Source organism: Salmo salar, chromosome 13 (assembly GCF_965601325.2).
Source record: "Salmo salar chromosome 13, fSalSal1, whole genome shotgun sequence".
NCBI lineage: Eukaryota > Metazoa > Chordata > Actinopteri > Salmoniformes > Salmonidae > Salmo > Salmo salar.
Window position 1 is genome coordinate 75,088,121 of NC_138303.1, and position 20,824 is coordinate 75,108,944.

General features: G+C 40.7%; 1 protein-coding gene across 3 annotated transcripts in view; it reads left to right on the forward strand.

The window, feature by feature from the left end:
• ttc3 (tetratricopeptide repeat domain 3) overlaps window positions 1-20,824 on the forward strand; it is a 47,848-nt gene that overhangs the window by 5,618 nt on the left and 21,406 nt on the right. For all 3 annotated transcript variants that reach the window (XM_014137269.3, XM_014137270.3, XM_014137271.3), the window contains exons 9-14: window positions 1,801-1,895; window positions 2,262-2,324; window positions 2,430-2,484; window positions 3,010-3,196; window positions 14,484-14,529; window positions 14,629-14,728. In XM_014137269.3, coding sequence (XP_013992744.1) covers window positions 1,801-1,895; window positions 2,262-2,324; window positions 2,430-2,484; window positions 3,010-3,196; window positions 14,484-14,529; window positions 14,629-14,728 — 546 coding nt within the window. The remainder of the gene's footprint in view (window positions 1-1,800; window positions 1,896-2,261; window positions 2,325-2,429; window positions 2,485-3,009; window positions 3,197-14,483; window positions 14,530-14,628; window positions 14,729-20,824) is intronic.

A 20,824-nucleotide genomic window follows, 5' to 3' on the forward strand; every position in this document is an offset into this window, starting at 1 on the left:
AAAATACTATGTAAATAATCCATTACCTTTGATTCTCTTCATCAGATGTCACTTCCAGGTATCACAGGTCCATAACGAATGTAGTTTTGTTCAAAAAAGCTCATTTATGTCCAAAAATCTCTGTCTTGTTAGCACATGATCTAAGCCCGCCGGACTTCACTTCATGAACGAGGGGAAAAAATATATTTACGTTCGTTCGAACATGTCAAACGTTGTATAGCATAAATCATTAGGGCCTTTTTTAACCAGAACATGAATAATATTCAAGGTGGACGAATGCATACTCTTTTATAACGTATTGGAACGAGGGTACCCAACATGAACTCGCGCGCCAGGTGTCTAATGGGCCATCATCGTTCCATGGCTCTTGTTCGGTCAGATCTCCCTCCAGAAGACTCAAAACACTTTGTAAAGGCTGGTGACATCTAGTGGAAGCAATAGGAAGTGCCAAAATATTCCTCAGCCCCTGTGTTTTTCAATGGGATAGGTTTAAAGGTAATACAACACATCAGGTATCCACTTCCTGTCAGAAAATGTCTCAGGGTTTTGCCTGCCAAATGAGTTCTGTTATACTCAGACACCATTCAAACAGTTTTAGAAACTTTAGGGTGTTTTCTATCCATATATAATAAGTATATGCATATTCTAGTTACTGGGTAGGATTAGTAACCAGATTAAATCGGGTACGTTTTTTTATCCAGCCGTGAAAATACTGCCCCCTAGCCCCAACAGGTTAAATTATCCAATCAGTGGATAGAGTAGGCAAACTAGTTAACATTTTTGATTGACAGAGAAGTGTAGCCTATGGCTCAATTTGACACATTTTGCAGGTGGGCAGAAAGGGTTGAGGAGGCTTGAAGTGCTGGGCATTTTATGACATGCATTATCTGAATTGGGTCCAAATAATTATATCTAGGAGGAGTGGCTTCTATGGCGGAACTTTGCATTTCCTTTTGAGTTAGCTAGCTAACAATCTTGTGTGTGCAGAGCGGCACCAGAATTTAAAACCCATCTTACCATTTTGTAGTTAATAAATCCAATGTGAAATGTGATGACTAGGCCTATAGTATTCTTAACTAGCATTGAAGAAGTGAATCTAATCTTCTGTTGCTAATTAAAAATATTTATCTTCTGAATCAAGCTTGTAACATCAAGACAGTATCATATCAAATGTATTTATAAAGCCCTTCTTACAGCAGCTGATATCTCACAGTGCTGTACAGAAACCCAGCCTAAAACCCCCAAAAGCAAGCAATGCAGGTGTAGAAGCACGGTGGCTAGGAAAAACTCCCTAGAAAGGCCAGAACCTAGGAAGAAACCTAGAGGAACCAGGCTATGAGGTGGCCAGTCCTCCTCTGGCTGTGCCGGGTGGAGATTATAACAGAACATGGCCAAGATGTAGTAGTCTGTTCTTTGGGAGGGGCAGGTAGCCTAAACATGCAACGGTTTTCATATTACAGGTAGATACTCAAACTTTTTCTAGTAACAGTGGGCTTTGCATAGGCACTTAGTGGGACTAAAACAATTCCTAGAACATAAAATCACTTAACTGGTTCCCATGCTTCTAAAATAACGGTTATGATCCGGAACATTATGGATCACTTTCATTCTGTGCCTTCAATGTTTTCCATTTCTGTTCTATTCCCTGAACTGGTTCCAACCCCTGATAGTATGTTTTAGATGTATAGCAGATGTTTTTTTAATGACCTAAGTTGATGGATAGGTTAGTGTCGATTTACATGAATTCTGACATGTTTTTTCTATTAGGATTTTGTCAACTTTTTTCCCTCCTTTCCTCAGAAAAGTGAAGAGATGAAGACTAGAGGAAATGATCAGTTTCAGAAAAAGAAATATGATGCAGCAGTCAAGTGTTACTCAAAAGCCATCAAATATCAGTAAGTGGTATTTTTGGTTTTAACATCGGATTTACGTACTATTGGAATGTTGGACAATATAACATGCGCCTGTGATTGCATCAAGTCAGGCTGTTACCCATTACCGCTTCCCAATGTGTTATTGTCACACTACCTTTTTGATTTCATTGTTTATTCATGTGTTTTATTCAAGTGACTAACACCCTGCTGAACATGTTTGTTTATTGCACCATAAATGTCGCTGAAGTGTAAACTCTACTTTGACCACAACTCACTTTCCCATTTGGTCTGTCAAAATGGACCAGAATGGTGTACTTAACTACTCATAAATAAATACAAATTTGTATCAATTTCTTGTTTGATAACATAATCCTATCTATTTTTCAGCCCTGAAAACCACATTATCTATGGGAACCGAGCCCTTTGTTATATCCGTAGTGAAAAATATCTGTAAGTCCTACAAACTATAAACATATGATAAACAGACCTGTTTGTGTAGGACACTTACACAAACCCATTAAACATGTTTAATGATCAAGGCATCATTTGTTACAGAAAAGCTGTTGGGGATGGAAAACGAGCCACTTTAATACAACCAGAGTGGGCAAAGGTATGCAATTCTCCCACGGCCACATCTGAATTTCCGTTGCGATTGCCCTCAGCTTAAAGGGATATTTCGGGATTTATGTAGTTCCCCAGGGTCAGATGAACTTGTGGATATCATTCCAGTCATTGTGCTAATGCTAGTTAGCAATTTTACTAAAGCTAGTTGGCAACTTCAAATGCAAAGACAAATGGTATCCACAAGTTCATCTGACCCTGGGGAAGTAAATAAAGGGCTTCGTTGCCGAAATCACAAACTATCCCTTTAAGCAAGATTCATCAAATATCTGAAGATCAAACCCATTGATGGTGGTGAAATGAATACATTTTAGTCAGCTCTTTGTTATGACTGACCAGCAAGCTAGTTCTATTGATCTAAAATCAAAATGTTTTTTTTTCAGTGAGGCATGAAATGCTCAACATTCTACAAAAAGGTTATGTTGTATGATTGTAATGGAATGTTAATGCCTAAAGTACTATCATTCCTAAAATGTCTGGCATCTTCCCTTCCTCTGTGGTCTGTGTATGTCAGGGTCACTACCGGTACTGTGAGGCGCTGTTCCTACTGGGGGAACACAAGCAGGCGATAGAGGCCAACGAGTGGGGCCAGACCCTGTGCAAGGCTGACCCAGAGGGCATGAAGGACCTGCTGCAGCAACATGCCAAGTTCAACATAGAGATGGAGGAGAGCAAGTGCCACCGGGCAGAGGAACGCAAAGGTAACGGAAATTCGCCCACATAACTTTATATTAAAACCAACTGATCATGTAGGAAAACATAATTACTAGGATCAATTTGGGGATGATTGTAAGAATTGGCTTGTGGTTAACAAGATTAATTTGGCGCCTTGTAAAACTAGCGATTTACCGTGACAAATCAAAGGGATGGTTAAAAACCCTCCCAACAAGAGCTTGTCCCACCGCCATAAATTTTTCGCATATCCAATAGCAGGAAGTGGGGGTGGCTAATCCTAACTCTACCCAGAGGGTACCTCCATATGAAGTTGGGGGAAGATATGGAAAATAATCATCTTTGTTTACAGTGGGTTCGGAAAGTATTCAGACACCTTGAGTTTTTCTGAGTTTATGTTACAGCTTTATTCTAAAATGGATTAATTGTTTTCCCCTCAATCTTAACACAATACCCCATAATGATAAAGCAAAATCAGGTTTTTAGGGATGTTTGCAAATGTATTAAATAACATAAGTATTCAGACTACGGATGCTCCGCTGTATCGGTGAACATATCGGAATCGGACGATATTAGCTAAAAATACAAACGCCGGTATCGGCCGATATCTAGTTTAACACCCGATGTGCACAACCGATGTCAAAGCTGACGTGCATACCGATGTAACGAAGGTACACGATGTAACGAAGGTACACGATGTAACGATTGTACACGATGCAACACAGCAGCTAAACTAGCCCACAATGTCTGCTGTGTGGGTCAAGCAGTCATTTGAAAGGAACAAAATTTCAGCGAGACCACTCGAAGGTGAAATCCATTAAAGCCAAGATAATGGAATTCATTGCCCTTGACAATCAACCTTTCTGTTGTGGTTGATGGCTTTCGCCGACTGGTCGAGCACCGGTTAACACTACCAAGTGCGCTATTTTCTGCTGTTGCCCTACTGGAGTTGCACAGTAATAGCGTCACTATTAGCTTCACAACATGCATACTATGGAATGCCGTTTGGGTCTTTGCGTGTCAAAAAAGATAGGTGCACAGTCAAAGCTGTACAAAAGTCAGCCAACACCGGCCATGAACAATGTTTACAATACCGTGTTGGTAAAGTATAATTTGTTTGACCGCAACTTCTGGGGTAGCTAGCGTTAGCTTGGTACCTAGCTAGCACCAATACAACAGCCTGAAAACAATAACCAGTATAACCTGCAGTCATCATTATTCTTAGCAATGATTTAGGAATCCTTAAGTATTGTTCGCTTAATGAAATTTAACTTCAGTTCATGAAATTAAGTAGCTGGCTAGCTACTTAACCCTGTTCCCCAAAGCAAATGTTATAAGCAGCCAGCTAGCTTCATCTGGCTAGTGAGGCTCGCTCGGACTGAGTTATGTGTTAAACTAGCCACAATAAGGTTTAGGCACAATAGTCGAATTTGCGGTTTGCCTTCAAAATAAGTGTCTTTGACAGTGATGCGAATTATGCCATACTTTTAATGAAGGCTAACCGCAAAGTCCACTATTGTGGCTAATCCTTATTGTGGCTAGCTTCACAGAGATGGGTCCGACCACCATTAATCAAATAAACTATTATAACCCTAATTTATTTTAGATGACACCTAGCTATTTAGTTAGGACTATAGCTACTGAAACAGATGCCGTTTTGCTATGTTTTTGGGAAGAACATTGTTTGCACCCATGACCTAGCTTTTTTTTATGACCAGCACTGTAGGTGCACAAGGCATCTTTATCAGCATCAAAGCATACGTATCGATGAATTGGATGGTGCCAGGTTTCCTCAAGACTTGACACTTGGTGTTCAGGCCTAAGTTCAATTGGTTTCATCAGACTAGAGAATCTGGTTTCTCATGGTCTGAGTCTTTAGGTGCCTTTTAGTAATTTCCAAGCCGGCTGTCATGCCTTTTACTGAAGAGTGGCTTCTGTCTGGACACTCTACCATAAATTCCTGATTGGTGGAGTGGTGCAGAGATGGTTGTCCATCTGGAAGGTTCTCCCAGAGGAACTCTGGAGCCATGTCAGTGCTCATTGTGTTCTTGGTCACCTCCTTGACCAAGGCCCTTCTCCCCTGATTGCTCCGTTTGGCCTGGTGGCCAGCTCTAGGAGGAGTCTTGGTGTTTCCAAACTTCTTCCATTTAATAATGGAGGCCGCTGTGTTCTTGGGACCTTAAATGCTGTGAAATGTTTTGGACCCTTCCCCAGATCAGTGCCTCGACACAATCCTGTCTCGGAGCTCTATGGACAATTCCTTCGACCTCATGGCTTGGTTTTTGCTCTGACATGCATTGTCAATTGTGGGACCTTTATATAGACTGGTGTGTGCCTTACCAAATCATGTCCAATCAATTGAATTTTCCACAGCTGGACTCTAATCAAGTTTTAGATACACCTCAAGGATGATCAATGGAAACAGGATGCACCTGAGCTCAGTTGAGTCTCATAGCAAAGGGTCTGAAGTCTTATGTAATTAAGATATTTGTTTAAAAAAAAGAATTGCAAAACTTTTTAAACTTGTGTTCGCATGTCACCATAGGGGTTTTGTGTAGATTGAGGAAAAAAATATTTTATTTCTTTTAGAACAAGGCTGTAATTTAACAGTGGAAACTCAAGGTGTCTGAATACTTTAGGAATGCACTGCATGCTAAACAAAAGTAGCCTACAATGTAATGCCATTAGTTTGTCATGTATTTCCTTTTCATTGTTCTTGTCTTGGGTAGGTTGGGCTTGTTTTACCAGCTGTTACTTGTTCCCAGCGATGCAAACTAGTCACCTTTTGCCGAAATTCGCTGTTTTGAATCCAAACTAGGTGACCTACGTGAATCGTGTAGATCCGAGTGATGCGCGTTTGTAAACCAGCGCAGCGCGAGACCGAACGATAATGAAGAGGTAGGCGAGAAGCCTGACCACGGAGACGGGTGAGAAGATGAAGCGTACTTCATGAGCTGTAACTGGAAAAATTGGCATTTGGAAAGTGTGGTGGAACAAGTATTGTTGGCATTAAGTATTTTGCTATAGTAGCTGGATTGAATAATCTGTTAGCTAGCCAGAGAGAATTTGAGCAACATTAGCCAATTTAGCTGATCAAATTATTGCGTTTGTCTGAAAATTAGCTAGCTAATAAAGTCAGACAGCTAGCTAACGTTAGTAACCTAACCAATGCGGTATAGTATTAACTGGTATACGACTCCTTGCTGTTGTTCAATGATCATTTTATTTTTATGGCGGTTTTATCGGGGGGGAGGCACTAATGATATCTGGAGTTTTCGCTTTGGCTATTTGTTTCAAGTGTATTAGTCTAAATAAATCTCTTTGCCCAAAATCGTCATCACTCCCATGTCTTAATTGACTTGTTTTGAAATGTTTATTGCTTGCCTACATCTTACTCCCTCTGTTTAACATAACACATATTAATTTTGGTTGCCTATCTGGACGTGAAGTTTGTTCTATAATATAAAATACCCTCTTTGATTTGATCTTAACCTCCCTGGGCAAGGTGGGACGCTTGGTCAACAGCCAGTGGAATCGCGTGGCGCGAAATACAAATACCTCATAAATGCTATAACTTCAATTTCTCAAACATATGACTATTTTACACCATTTTAAAGACAAGACTCTCGTTAACCTGTTAGGGCTAGGGGGCAGCATTTGCACGTCTGGATAAAAAAAACGTACCCGATTTAATCTGGTTACTAATCCTACCCAGTAACTAGAATATGCATATACTTATTATATATGGATAGAAAACACTCTAAAGTTTCTAAAACTGTTTGAATGGTGTCTGTGAGTATAACAGAACTCATTTGGCAGGCAAAACCCTGAGACATTTTCTGACAGGAAGTGGATACCTGATGTGTTGTATTACCTTTAAACCTATCCCATTGAAAAACACAGGGGCTGAGGAATATTTTGGCACTTCCTATTGCTTCCACTAGATGTCACCAGCCTTTACAAAGTGTTTTGAGTCTTCTGGAGGGAGATCTGACTGAACAAGAGCCATGGAACGATGATGGCCCATTAGACACCTGGCGCGCGAGTTCATGTTGGGTACCCTCGTTCCAATACGTTATAAAAGAGTATGCATTCGTCCACCTTGAATATTATTCATGTTCTGGTTAAAAAAGGCCCTAATGATTTATGCTATACAACGTTTGACATGTTTGAACGAACGTAAATATATTTTTTCCCCTCGTTCATGACGAGAAGTCCGGCTGGCTTAGATCATGTGCTAACAAGACGGAGATTTTTGGACATAAATGATGAGCTTTTTTGAACAAAACTACATTCGTTATGGACCTGTGATACCTGGAAGTGACATCTGATGAAGAGAATCAAAGGTAATGGATTATTTACATAGTATTTTCGATTTTAGATCTCCCCAACATGACGTCTAGTCTATCGCAACGTGTATTTTTCTGGGCGCAGTGCTCAGATTATTGCAAAGTGTGATTTCCCAGTAAGGTTATTTTTAAATCTGGCAAGTTGATTGCGTTCAAGAGATGTAAATCTATAATTCTTTAAATGACAATATAATATTTTACCAATGTTTTCTAATTTTAATTATTTAATTTGTGACGCTGACTTGACTGCCGGTTATTGGAGGGAAACGATTTCCTCAACATCAATGCCATAGTAAAATGCTGTTTTTGGATATAAATATGAACTTGATAGAACTAAAAATGCATGCATTGTCTAACATAATGTCCTAGGAGTGTCATCTGATGGAGATTGTAAAAGGTTAGTGCATCATTTTAGCTGGTTTTATGGTTTTGGTTACCCTGTCTTTGAATTGACAAAACATTACACACAACTCTTGTAAATGTACTGTCCTAACATACTCTAAATTTATGCTTTCGCCGTAAAACCTTTTTGAAATCGTAAAACGTGGTTAGATTAAGGAGATGTTTATCTTTCAAAGGGTGTAAAATAGTTGTATGTTTGAAAAATTAGAATTTTGACATTTATTTGGATTCAAATTTGCCGCTCTTGAAATGCACCTGCTGTTGATGGAGTGCACCACGGGTGGCACGCTAGCGTCCCACCTAGCCCATAGAGGTTAATCTAACCACACTGTCCGATTTCAAAAAGGCTTTACAGCGAAAGCAAAACATTAGATTATGTCAGAGTACCCTGGCAAAAATAATCACACAGCCATTTTCAAAGCATGCATATATGTCACAAAAACCAAAACCACAGCTAAATGCAGCACTAACCTTTGATCTTCATCAGATGACACTCCTAGGACATTATGTTATACAATACATGCATGTTTTGTTCAATCAAGTTCATATTTATGTCAAAAACCAGCTTTTTACATTAGCATGTGATGTTCAGAACTAGCATACCCACCGCAAACTTCCGGTGAATTTACTTACTTACTCACGATTAACGTTCACAAAATACATACCAATTATTTTAAGAATTATAGATACAGACTCCTTTATGCAATCGCGGTGTCAGATTTTAAAATGGCTTTTTGGCGAAAGCACATTTTGCAATATTCTGAGTAGATAGCCCGGCCATCACGGCTAGCTAATTTGACACCCACCAAGTTTGGCCCTCAGCAAACTCAGATTTACTATAAGAAAAATTGGATTACCTTTGCTGTTCTTCGTCAGAATGCACTCCCAGGACTTCTACTTCAACAACAAATGTTTTGGTTCGAAATAATCCATTGTTATATCCAAATACCTCCGTTTTGTTTGTGCGTTCAGGGAACTATCCGAAGGGTGACGTGCGAGCGCATTTCGTGGCAAAAAAATTAAATATTCCATTACCGTACTTCGAAGCATGTCAAACGCTGTTTAAAATCAATTTTTGTGATTTCTCGTAAAATAGCGATAATCTTCCAAAAAGGCGACGTTGTATTCGTTCAGATTGAAAGGAAAAACATGGAGTCCTCTCATGGATGCACACTCCAGTGTCATTGTTCCCTGTCTGACCACTCACAAACTCCTGCTGTTTTTCGCCCAGAGACTGGAGAGACGTCATTCTACTCTCTGGCGCCTTCTGAGAGCCAATGGAAGCCTTAGAAAATGTCACGTTACAGCAGAGATGCTGTATTTTCAATAGAGATGCCACAGAAGGAGAACAAATGGTCAGACAGGGCACTTCCTGTTTGGAATCTTCTCAGGTTTTGGCCTGCCATATGAGTTCTGTTATACTCACAGACACCATTCAAACAGTTTTAGAAACTTTAGTGTTTTCTATCCAAATCTACTAATTATATGCATATTCTCGTTTCTGGGCAAGAGTAGTAACCAGTTTAAATCGGGTATGTTTTTTTTATCCGGCTGTGCAAATACTGCCCCCTAGCCCCAACAGGTTAACCAATACTCCTCATCGTTTTAATGCTTCTGGTATTTTTGTAAATGACATAAGTGATCACTGTGCTATTGCCTGTGGATGGTAATATTCCTAAAATCTCCACGTGATATTACGAAAAGAAACTGGAAGCGGTTTGATATTTAAGATTTTTTACATGATGTATCTAGCATTGAATGGAAGTAATCCCTGATGTTGAACTAGCCTTTTACTTCCACAATGCATTCTAGGATGTATGCAATAGGCATGCCCCTTTAAAAAAAATCAGGATTAAGGGCAGAGAGAACCCTTGGTTTACTAAGGAAATCATAAGGTGGTTTGGCAGATTGATTGGAAGGCTTTTAAACATCTTCGAAATATGGGTGTGGGTATGATCCGTAAATTGAAAGCAGACCACTACCTGAAATCTACTTCACAAAATTGAAATAATCTATCCAAATTTTGGCAAGTAGTGAAGGGTTTGGAGTGCAAAAAACATGCACAGATTCCCAAACAATTGTTGGTCGATACCGATTGTAACTGAGACAACCTCCATTCTGAAAGCCTTGAATCAGCATTTTTTTAGATGCAGGCAGTTTATTTGAAAAGGTATAATTGAGCCCCCTATGAATTTACCTGACACCCCTGTGCGCTCCTTCACCAGGTTCTCCTTTTCATCCTCCTCCGTTTCAGAAGTGTGTAAAGCCCTGAAAGAAATTGCTAAAAAAAAAAATCCCCTGGCCCTGATGAACTAGACCCCTGCAGACATCATTGCAACCCCTTAACATGTATTTTTAACCTCATGCTTGATGAGGAAATCCCCAAGTTATGGAAATCTGCTTTTGTACTGCCTCTCCTGAAAGGTGGAGATCCTTCGCTACTTGACAACTATTGACCGATATCAAAATTGTCTGTACTGTCAAAGGTACTGGAGTCCTTCGTTAGTAGGCAGCTAAAGGTCTACTTCCAAGAAAACATCTTAAATGGAATGCAATCAGGTTATAGGTCTGGCCACAGCACTGTTTCAGCAACATTGAAGGTTTTAAATGACATCCACTGTGCTCTTGATAAGAAGTTACATTATATCTGTTTTTATTGATTTGTCGAAGGCTTTTGACACCGTGGACCATGCTGTGTTAGTGCAAAGGTTGAAATGTTGTGGAATTACTGGTCATGCTCTAGATTGGTTTATAAATTACCTATCAAATCGTACACAATGTGTAATGGCGGATGGTTGTAAATCCAGAGGTGTGCTCAGGTGTTCCGCAAGGTTCTATTTTGGGCCCACTGTTCATTTTGTATATCAACCACATTGGGGATCTTAATAAAACGGCGGATGTTCATTTTTATGCATATACTGTTCTTTATGCAAGTGGTAGTAGTTTCTTTAGCTTTTGAAAATGCCCAAAGGGCATTTATCATACCACAGAATCTGTTTGATTTAAAGCTGATTCTAAGTTCGGGTAAAACAAAATGCATGGTACTTTCAAATGCCAGGTATGTTACAAATGTCATTGCTACATTGGCTGGACATACTATAGAGCAAGTTAAAGTGTACAAATATTTTGGTGTGTGGGTTGATGATAAGCTGAGCTTCACTGTGCATGTAGAGAACTTGATAAGGAAGCTCAAGCTGAAAATAGGATTTGATTACCGGCATAAGGCTTGTTTTTCTTTGAGGCCAGGAAGGAGCTGGTACGATGTAATTAATGTCGATTTATATATATTATTTATTTATATTTATTTATATATATACTATTTATTTATTAATTTATTTATTAATTTATTATATATATATATATATTATGCAGGCCTCCGCCACTACCCTGAGAGCACTTGATTCAGTGTATCATGCAGCCCTCAGGTTCATTACAAATCAGAAACGTCTAACGCATTGTGATCTCTACAGCGCTGTTGGCTGGTCGTCATTGACCTTGCGTAGGCTTAAAACACTGATTTATAAGGCCATATTGGGTTAAATGTTTTTTTTTTTTTTTGTCAGGTCAGTAAATAAATATCAATTACAGTCCCATTCTGATTTGCAGCTAACAGTACCAAAAATTAGAACAGGTAATGGTAGAAATAGTTTTAGTTACTTAGCTCCGTGGTCCCGGAATTCTCTCCGGAACATCTTAAAATGTGGTGATCTAGTTTTGTTGGTGGAGTTTAAACACTTGATCGATGTATATATCATAAAGTAATTGTTTTTTTAGGCAAGCTGTTTTTAGTCAAGATGTTTGTTTTTAATGTGAAATGTTTTTGTTGTACTGTATGTGTTTATAGTTTTAATGTTGTGTTAGTGTATGTAAGTTGTTTTGTTTAAACGTTGTTCCCTCTGCTGCTATTGGACCAGGTCTCTCTTGGAAAATAGGTTCTCAATGAGAACCTGTATAAATAAAATGGACGTTTTTGGCTCTAGTGACAAAATGTAAGGAAATTAGAAATCGGGTGGGAGAGAAGAGTATTTCGGCAAGGCCATTTTCTTGCCTGCTGAAATTCTCCCTGCCGTCTAAGTTCCTTAATTTTGTGGCTAGTCAAATACTTTCTGTGGCACACACTACTGGTCAACATGAGCTACCAAAATGATTCTGAAATGTGCCAGGCCTTGCAGCCCCCAAAATAGAAGGGAGAATTCAGCAGGCAAGGAAATGGCCTTGCTGAAATACACCCCCCCCCCCCCCCCCCAATTTGCTTTTGTCAAATACTTTCTACAGAACAAATTTCACGTCAGGATAGGAAACCTTAATTAATGGATGTGTATTAAACCAAGGGAGTCAAATGTAGGCAAGCTATAAACATTTCAGATCAACTACTAGTCAAATAAGACATGGGAGATGAATTTTGGCAGATTTATTTATAGAGTAATACACTTGAAACAAATGGCCAAACTGAAAATTGCAGACATTTGTGCCTCCCCTGCGATCAGAGGACACAAACAAAAAAAAAAAGCATTCTACTAAGATCAGTGAAATGTAGGCTTAACCTCTTGGGGCTAGGTGGGACGCTAGCGTGCCACCTGTGGTGCACTCCATCAACAGCAGGTGCATTTCAAGAGCGGCAAATTTGAATCCAAATAAATGTCAAAATTCAAATTTTTCAAAAATACAACTATGTTACACCATTTGAAAGATAAACATCTCCTTAATCTAACCACGTTTTACGATTTCAAAAAGGTTTTACGGCGAAAGCATAAATTTAGAGTATGTTAGGACAGTACATTTACAAGAGTTGTGTGTAATGTTTTGTCAAGTCAAAGACAGGGTCACCAAAACCATAAAACCAGCTAAAATGATACACTAACCTTTTACAATCTCCATCAGATGACACTCCTAGGACATTATGTTAGACAATGCATGCATTTTTAGTTCTATCAAGTTCATATTTATATACAAAAACAGCGTTTTACTATGGCATTGATGTTGAGGAAATCGTTTCCCTCCAATAACCGGCAGTCAAGTCAGCGTCAGAAATTAAATAATTAAAATTAGAAAACATTGGTAAAATATTATATTGTCATTTAAAGAATTATAGATTTACATCTTTTGAACGCAATCAACTTGCCAGATTTAAAAATAACCTTACTGGGAAATCACACTTTGCAATAATCTGAGCACTGTGCCCAGAAAAATACGCGTTGCGATACAGACTAGACGTCATGTTGGGGAGATCTAAAATCGAAAATACTATGTAAATAATCCATTACCTTTGATTCTCTTCATCAGATGTCACTTCCAGGTATCACAGGTCCATAACGAATGTAGTTTTGTTCAAAAAAGCTCATCATTTATGTCCAAAAATCTCCGTCTCGTTAGCACATGATGTAAGCCAGCCGGACTTCTCGTCATGAACGAGGGGAAAAAATATATTTCCGTTCGTTCAAACATGTCAAACGTTGTATAGCATAAATCATTAGGGCCTTTTTTAACCAGAACATGAATAATATTCAAGGTGGACGAATGCATAGCCTTTTATAACGTATTGGAACGAGGGTACCCAACATGAAGTAGCGCGCCAGGTGTCTAATGGGACATCACCGTTCCATGGCTCTTGTTCGGTCAGATCTCCCTCCAGAAGACTCAAAACACTTTGTAAAGGCTGGTGACATCTAGTGGAAGCAATAGGAAGTGCCAAAATATTCCTAAACCCCTGTGTTTTTCAATGGGAGAGGTTTAAACTCAATACAACACATCAGGTATCCACTTCCTGTCAGAAAATGTCTCAGGGTTTTGCCTGCCAAATGAGTTCTGTTATACTCACAGACACCATTCAAACAGTTTTGGAAACTTTAGAGTGTTTTCTATCCATATATAATAAGTATATGCATATTCTAGTTACTGGGTAGGATTAGTAACCAGATTAAATCGGGTACATTTTTTTTATCCAGACGTGCAAATGCTGCCCCCTAGACCCAACAGGTTAACTGACAATGGAGTGAAGAGCAGAAATCGCAAGTTGCAGCAATGAAGATTTGAGTGCGTTCACGGGGGTAGTGGGTTGTTCTTCGGCACAACACCTGTCCTCATGTTATAACGCGACCCTGGCAATCTGACATGTTAACTAACTACTGTTTTCCCTCTACAGTATGTGGTTCGTTTTCAGAATGAGAGAATTAGGTCAAAATGAGACGTTGCTTGTTAAACAAGTGTTCAGGTAGTCTAGCAACATAACATTGGATTGCTTTCTTTAAAAAAAAATTTTTTAGCTGCGAGTTAGGTTTACATTAACCACTTATTTTACAGACTGAGCATGTTTTAATTAGTTAAAATCTGCATTTCCCCCTAGCAGGGATTTTTTTGTTGTTGCCTGTTTCAGTGCGACGCAGTGTCACCTTATTGGGCTCTCACCAGTTTGCATCCCTGTTGGTTCCTCAAAAGCAGTTTTTCCTCAATTGTTCTAAGTTTATAATTGTTTGTTGGAGGTAGTCTGCTTTTGCTAGATCATTGTCTGTATGTATTATCTTTGATTTGATGTTTCTTTTCATGTTTACAAACTATTCATTTCTAGCTGGAAGATCAAATAAAACTGCAGCTAAGAAAGTTTCAAGTAAAAGGTATGTACAGTATTACTCAAGTGTTTACGAACCAATGGCAATCATGCATTTGTTGATCATTTTGAAGTTGTTAACCTGGTGTTTTACTGTGACTTACAGAACAGAGAGTACCACCAGAGACACTACAGAGTCACAACAGACTGCTAAACCCACCAGTAAGGTTGAGCCTTCTGCTAAAAACACTGCTGCTGAGAACAAGGTCAGTTACTCAGACCTGAGCCTCAACTTTCAGTACCCTAATCTATGAATTGCATTCAGGATGACACATTTTGTTCACAACAGTCCTTGTAGAGTACAAATAGGACTTAATCCAAGAGTAGTTTCAACTACAGCAACTGGTGATTGCTTTGTTGTGCACTGATTAATGAGCTGTTTGATAAGCTATAGCATCAACGTCATCTCATGGACATTAATGTTTCTAAAGTCCTGTTGTGAGTAATACTGTTAGGCATGTTATGCAGACCAAATACACTGAACAAATATAAACAGAACATGCATAAATGTTGGTTTCATGAGTTGAAATAAGAGGCCAGAAATTTCCATACGTCTTATTTCTCTCAATTGGTTCACAAATGTTTAAATCCCTGTGAGGGTTTCTCCTTTGCCAAGATATTCCATCCACCTGACAGGTGTGGCATATCAAGAAGTTGATTCAACAGCATGTTCATTACACAGCTGTACCTTGTGTTCGGGACAAAAGACCACTCTAAAATGTGCAGTTTTGTCACACAACACAATGCCACAGATGTCTCTATTTTGAGGAAGAGTACAATTGGTATGCTGACTGCAGGAATGTCCACCAGAGCTGTTAAGAGAATTGAATGTCGTTTTAGAAAATTTGGCAGTACGTCCAACTGGCCTCAACCGCAGACCACGTGTAACCACGCCAGCCCAGGACCTCTACATCTGGCTGCTTCACCTGTGGGATGGCCTGAGACCAGTCACCCGGACAGCTGATGAAACTGCAGAAATTCTTTGGTTGTGCAAACCTAGAAACTGTTAGAAACCGTCTCAGGGAAGCTTAACTGCGTGCTCGTCATCCTCACCAGGGTCTTGACCTGACTGCAGTTCTGCGTCATAAGACTTCAGTGGGCAAATTCTCACCTTGGATGGCCACTGGCACACTAGAGAAGTGTGCTCTTCACAGATGAATCCCAGTTACAACTGTACCGGGCAGATGGCGTCGTGTGGGTGAGCGGTATCCTAACGTCAAAGTTGTGAAGAGTGCTCCATGGTGGGGTTATGGTATTGGCAGGCATAAGCTAACGAACACAATTGCGTTTTATCGATGTCAAATTGAATGCAGAGACACCGTGACTAAATCCTGAGGTCCGTTGTTTCTGTATGATAATGCACTGCCCCATGTCGCACGGCTCTGGACACAATTCCTGGAAGTGGAAAATGTCCCAGTTCTTTCATGGCCTGCATACCCACCAGACATGCAGTGCATTTGGAAAGTATTCAGGCGCCTTCACTTTTTCCACAATTTGTTAGGTTACATATTTCCTCAATATACACAATACCCCATAATGATAAAGCAAAATCGGGTTTAGAATTTTTAGCAAATGTATCAAACTGAAATATAAAATGTACGTAAGTATTAAGACCCTTTACGCAGTACTTTGAAGCATCTTTGGCAGCAATTACAGCCTCGAGTCTTGGGTATGACTCTAAGCTTGGCACACCTGTATTTGGGGAGTATCTCCTGTTCTTCTCTGCTCATCCTCTTAAGCTCTCCGGTTGGATGGGTAGCGTCGCTGCACAGCTATTTCAGAGATGTTCAAGTCCGTGCTCTGGCTGGGCCACTCAAGGACTTTCAGAGACTTGTTTGGAATCCACTCCTGCGTTGTCTCGGCTGTGTGCTTAGGGTTGTTGACCTGTTGGAAGGTGAACCTTCGCCCCAGTCTGAGCACCTACTCCAGAGCGCTCAGGACTTCATCAAGGATCTCTGTACTTTGCTCAATTCATCTTTCCATCAATCCTGACTAGTCTCTCAGTTGCTGCCACTGAAAAACATCCCACAGCATAATGCTGCCACCACCATGCTTCACCTTAGGGATGGTGCCAGGTTTCCTCCAGACGTTAATCTTCCATTCAGGCCAAAGAGTTCAATCTTGGTTTCATCAGTTCAGAGCATCTTGTTGCTCATGGTCAGTCCTTTATTTGCCTGTTGGCAAACTCCAAGCGGGTTGTCATGCACTTTTACTGAGTGGCTCGTCTGGCCAGTCTACCATAAAGGCCTGATTTTAGTGGAGTGGTGCAGAGATGGTTGTCCTTCTGGAAGGTTCTCCCATCTCCACAGAGGAGCTCTGTCAGTGACCATCCGTGTTCTTGGTCACCTCCCTGACCAAGGCCCTTCCCCCGATTGCTCAACTGTTCTTGGGGACCTTCAATGCTGCACACTTTTTTTTTTTTATGCTTCCCCAGATCTGTGCCTCGACACAATCATGTCTCGGAGCTCTACAGATAATTCCTTTGACCCCATGGCTTGGTTTTTGCTCTGACATGCATTGTCAACTGTGGGACCTTTTATATAGAAAGGTGTGTGTGTGTGCCTTTCCAAATCATGTCCAATCAATTGAATTTTCCACAGCTGGACTCTAAGTTTTAAACACCTCAAGGATGATCAATGGAAACGTGATGCGCCTGAGCTCAATTTCGTGTCTCATAGCAAAGGGTCTGAGTAATTATGTAAATATAGTATTTTATTTTTAACCTCTCTGGGCTAGGTGGGACGCTTGCGTCCCACCTACTCAACAGCCAGTTGAATCCTGTGGCGCGTTATTCAAATCCTTAGATATGCTATTACTTCAATTTTTCAAAAATATGACTATTTTACACCATTTTAAAGATAAGACTCTCGTTAATCTAACCACACTGTCCGATTTCAAAAAGGCTTTACAATGAAAGCAAAACATTAGATTATGTCAGCAGAGTACCAAGCCAGAAATAATCAGACACCCATTTTTCAAGCTAGCATATAATGTCACATAAACCCAAACCACAGCTAAATGTAGCACTAACCTTTGATCATCATCAGATGACAACCCTAGGACATTATGTTATACAATACATACATGCATGTTTTGTTCAATCAAGTTCATATTTGTATCAAAAACCAGCTTCTTACATTAGCATGTGACTAGCATTCCCACCGAACACTGCCGGTGAATTTACTAAATTACTCACGATAAACGTTCACAAAAAGCATAAATTATTTTAAGAATTATAGATACAGAACTCCTCTATGCACTCGATATGTCCGATTTTAAAATAGCTTTTTGGTGAAAGCACATTTTGCAATATTCTCAGTAGCCCGGCATCACAGGGCTAGCTATTTAGACACCCAGCAGGTTTAGCACTCATCAAAGTCAGATTTACTATAAGAAAAATGTTCTTACCTTTGTTGTCTTCGTCAGAATGCACTCCCAGGACTTCTACTTCAATAACATGTTGGTTTGGTCCAAAATAATCCATCGTTATATCCAAACAGCAGCGTTTTGTTCGTGCGTTCTAGACACTATCCTAAAGGCTAAATCAGGGTTACGAGCATGGCGCAATTTGTGACAAAAGAATTCTAAATATTCCATTACCGTACTTCGAAGCATGTCAACCGCTGTTTAAAATCAATTTTTATGCAATTTTTCTCATAAAAAAAAGCGATAATATTCCGACCGGGAATCTGCGTTTAGATAAACAGACAAAGGAAAACAAAGCATTCGGTCGAAGCGGGCACGTGCCTAAGCCCATAGTACTCTGAGTGGCCACTCGCCAGAAGCGATAGTGTTTCAGCCAGAGCCTGCCTCGATATCGTTCATCGTTTTCCCGGGCTCTGAGACCCTATGGAAGACGTAGGAAGTGTCACGTTATTGCACAGATCCTGAGTCTTGAATAAAAAGAGCCAAGATGAAACACTACTTCTCAGACAGGCCACTTCCTGCTTGAAATCTTCTCAGGTTTTGGCCTGCCATAGGAGTTCTGTTATACACACAGACACCATTCAAACAGTTTTAGAAGCTTTAGGGTGTTTTCTATCCAAAGCCAATAATTATATGCATATTCTAGTTACTGGGCAGGAGTAGTAACCAGATTAAATCGGGTACTTTTTTTATCCAGCCGTGTCAATACTGCCCCCTATCCCCAACAGGTTAAACCTGTTTTCGCTTTGTTGTTATGGGGGGTGTGTAGAAGAGAAATTCTAATTTAATCAATTTTAGAATAAGGCTGTAACGTGACTAAATGGGTCTGAATACTGACTGCACGGTCACCCATTGAGCAAGTTTGGGATGCTCTGGATCGCCGTGTTCCAGTTCACGCCAATATCCAGCAGTTTCGCACAGCCATTGAAGAGGAGTGGGACAACATTCCACAGGTCAAAATCTACAGCCTGATCAACTCTATGCAAAAGATGTCGTGCTGCAAGAGGCAAATGGTGGCCACCAGATACTGACTGGTTTCCTGATCCATGCCCCTACCTTTTTTTTTTAAGCTGTGACAAACTGATTTCATACCAGTATTCTCAGTCATATGAAATCCATATATAAAGGGAACACTAAAATAACACATCCTAGATCTGAATGAAATAATCTTATTAAATACTTTTTTCTTTACATAGTTGAATGTGCTGACAACAAAATCACACAAAAATAATCAATGGAAATCCAATTTATCAACCCATGGAGGTCTGGATTTGGAGTCTCACTCAAAATTAAAGCGGAAAACCACACTACAGGCTGATCCAATTTTGATGTAATGTCCTTAAAACAAGTCAAAATGAGGCTCAGTAGTGTGTGTGTGTGGCCTCCACGTGCCTGTATGACCTCCCTACAATGCCTGGGCATGCTCCTGATGAGGTGGCGGATGGTCTCCTGAGGGATCTCCTCCCAGACCTTGACTAAAGCATCTGCCAACTCCTGGACAGTCTGTGGTGCAACGTGGCGTTGGTGGATGGAGCGAGACATGATGTGCTCAATTGGATTCAGGTCTGGGGAATGGGCGGGCCAGTCCATAGCATCAATGCCTTCCTCTTGCAGGAACTGCTGACACACTCCAGCCACATGAGGTCTAGCATTGTCTTGCATTAGGAGGAACCCAGGGCCAACCGCACCAGCATATGGTCTCACAAGGGGTCTGAGGATCTCATCTCGGTACCTAATGCTAGTCAGGCTACCTCTGGCGAGCACATGGAGGGCTGAGCGGCCCCCCAAAGAAATGCCACCCCACACCATGACTGACCCACCGCCAAACCAGTCATGCTGGAAGATGTTGCAGGCAGCAGAACGTTCTCCACGGCGTCTCCAGACTCTGTCACGTGCTCAGTGTGAACCTGTTTTCATCTGTGAAGAGCACAGGGCGCCAGTGGCGAATTTGCCAATCTTGGTGTTCTCTGGCAAATGCCAAACGTCCTGCACGGTGTTGGGCTGTAAGCACAACCTCCACCTGTGGACGTTGGGCCCTCATACCACCCTCATGGAGTCTGTTTCTGACCGTTTGAGCATGCACATTTGTGGCCTGCTGGAGGTCATTTTGCAGTGCTCTGGCAGTGCTCCTGCTGCTCCTCCTTGCACAAAGGCGGAGGTAGCGTCCTGCTGCTGGGTTGTTGCCCTCCTACGGCCTCCTCCACGTCTCCTGATGTACTGGCCTGTCTCCTGGTAGCACCTCCATGCTCTGGACACTACGCTGACAGACACAGCAAACCTTCTTAACCACAGCTCGCATTGATGTGCCATCCTGGATGAGCTGCACTACCTGAGCCACTTGTGTGGGTTGTAGACTCCGTCTCATGCTACCACTAGAGTGAAAGCACCGCCAGCATTCAAAAGTGACCAAAACATCAGCCAGGAAGCATAGGAACTGAGAAGTGGTCTGTGGTCACCACCTGCAGAACCACTCCTTTATTGGGGGGTGTCTTGCTAATTGCCTATTTTCACCTGTTGTCTATTCCATTTGCACAACAGCATGTGAAATTTGTCAATCAGTGTTGCTTCCTAAGTGGACAGTTTGATTTCACAGAAGTGTGATTGACTTGGAGTTACATTGTGGTGTTTAACTTCTTGGGGCTATGTGGGACGCTAGCGTGCCACCCGTGGTGCACCCTATCAACAGCAGGTGCATTTCAAGAGCGGCAAATTTGAAACCAAATAAATGTCAAAATTTTAATTTTTCAAACATACAACTATCTTACACCCTTTGAAAGATAAACATCTCCTTAATCTAACCACGTTGTCCGATTTCAAAAAGGTTTTACGGCGAAAGCATAAAGTCAGATTATGTTAGGAGAGTACATTGACAATAG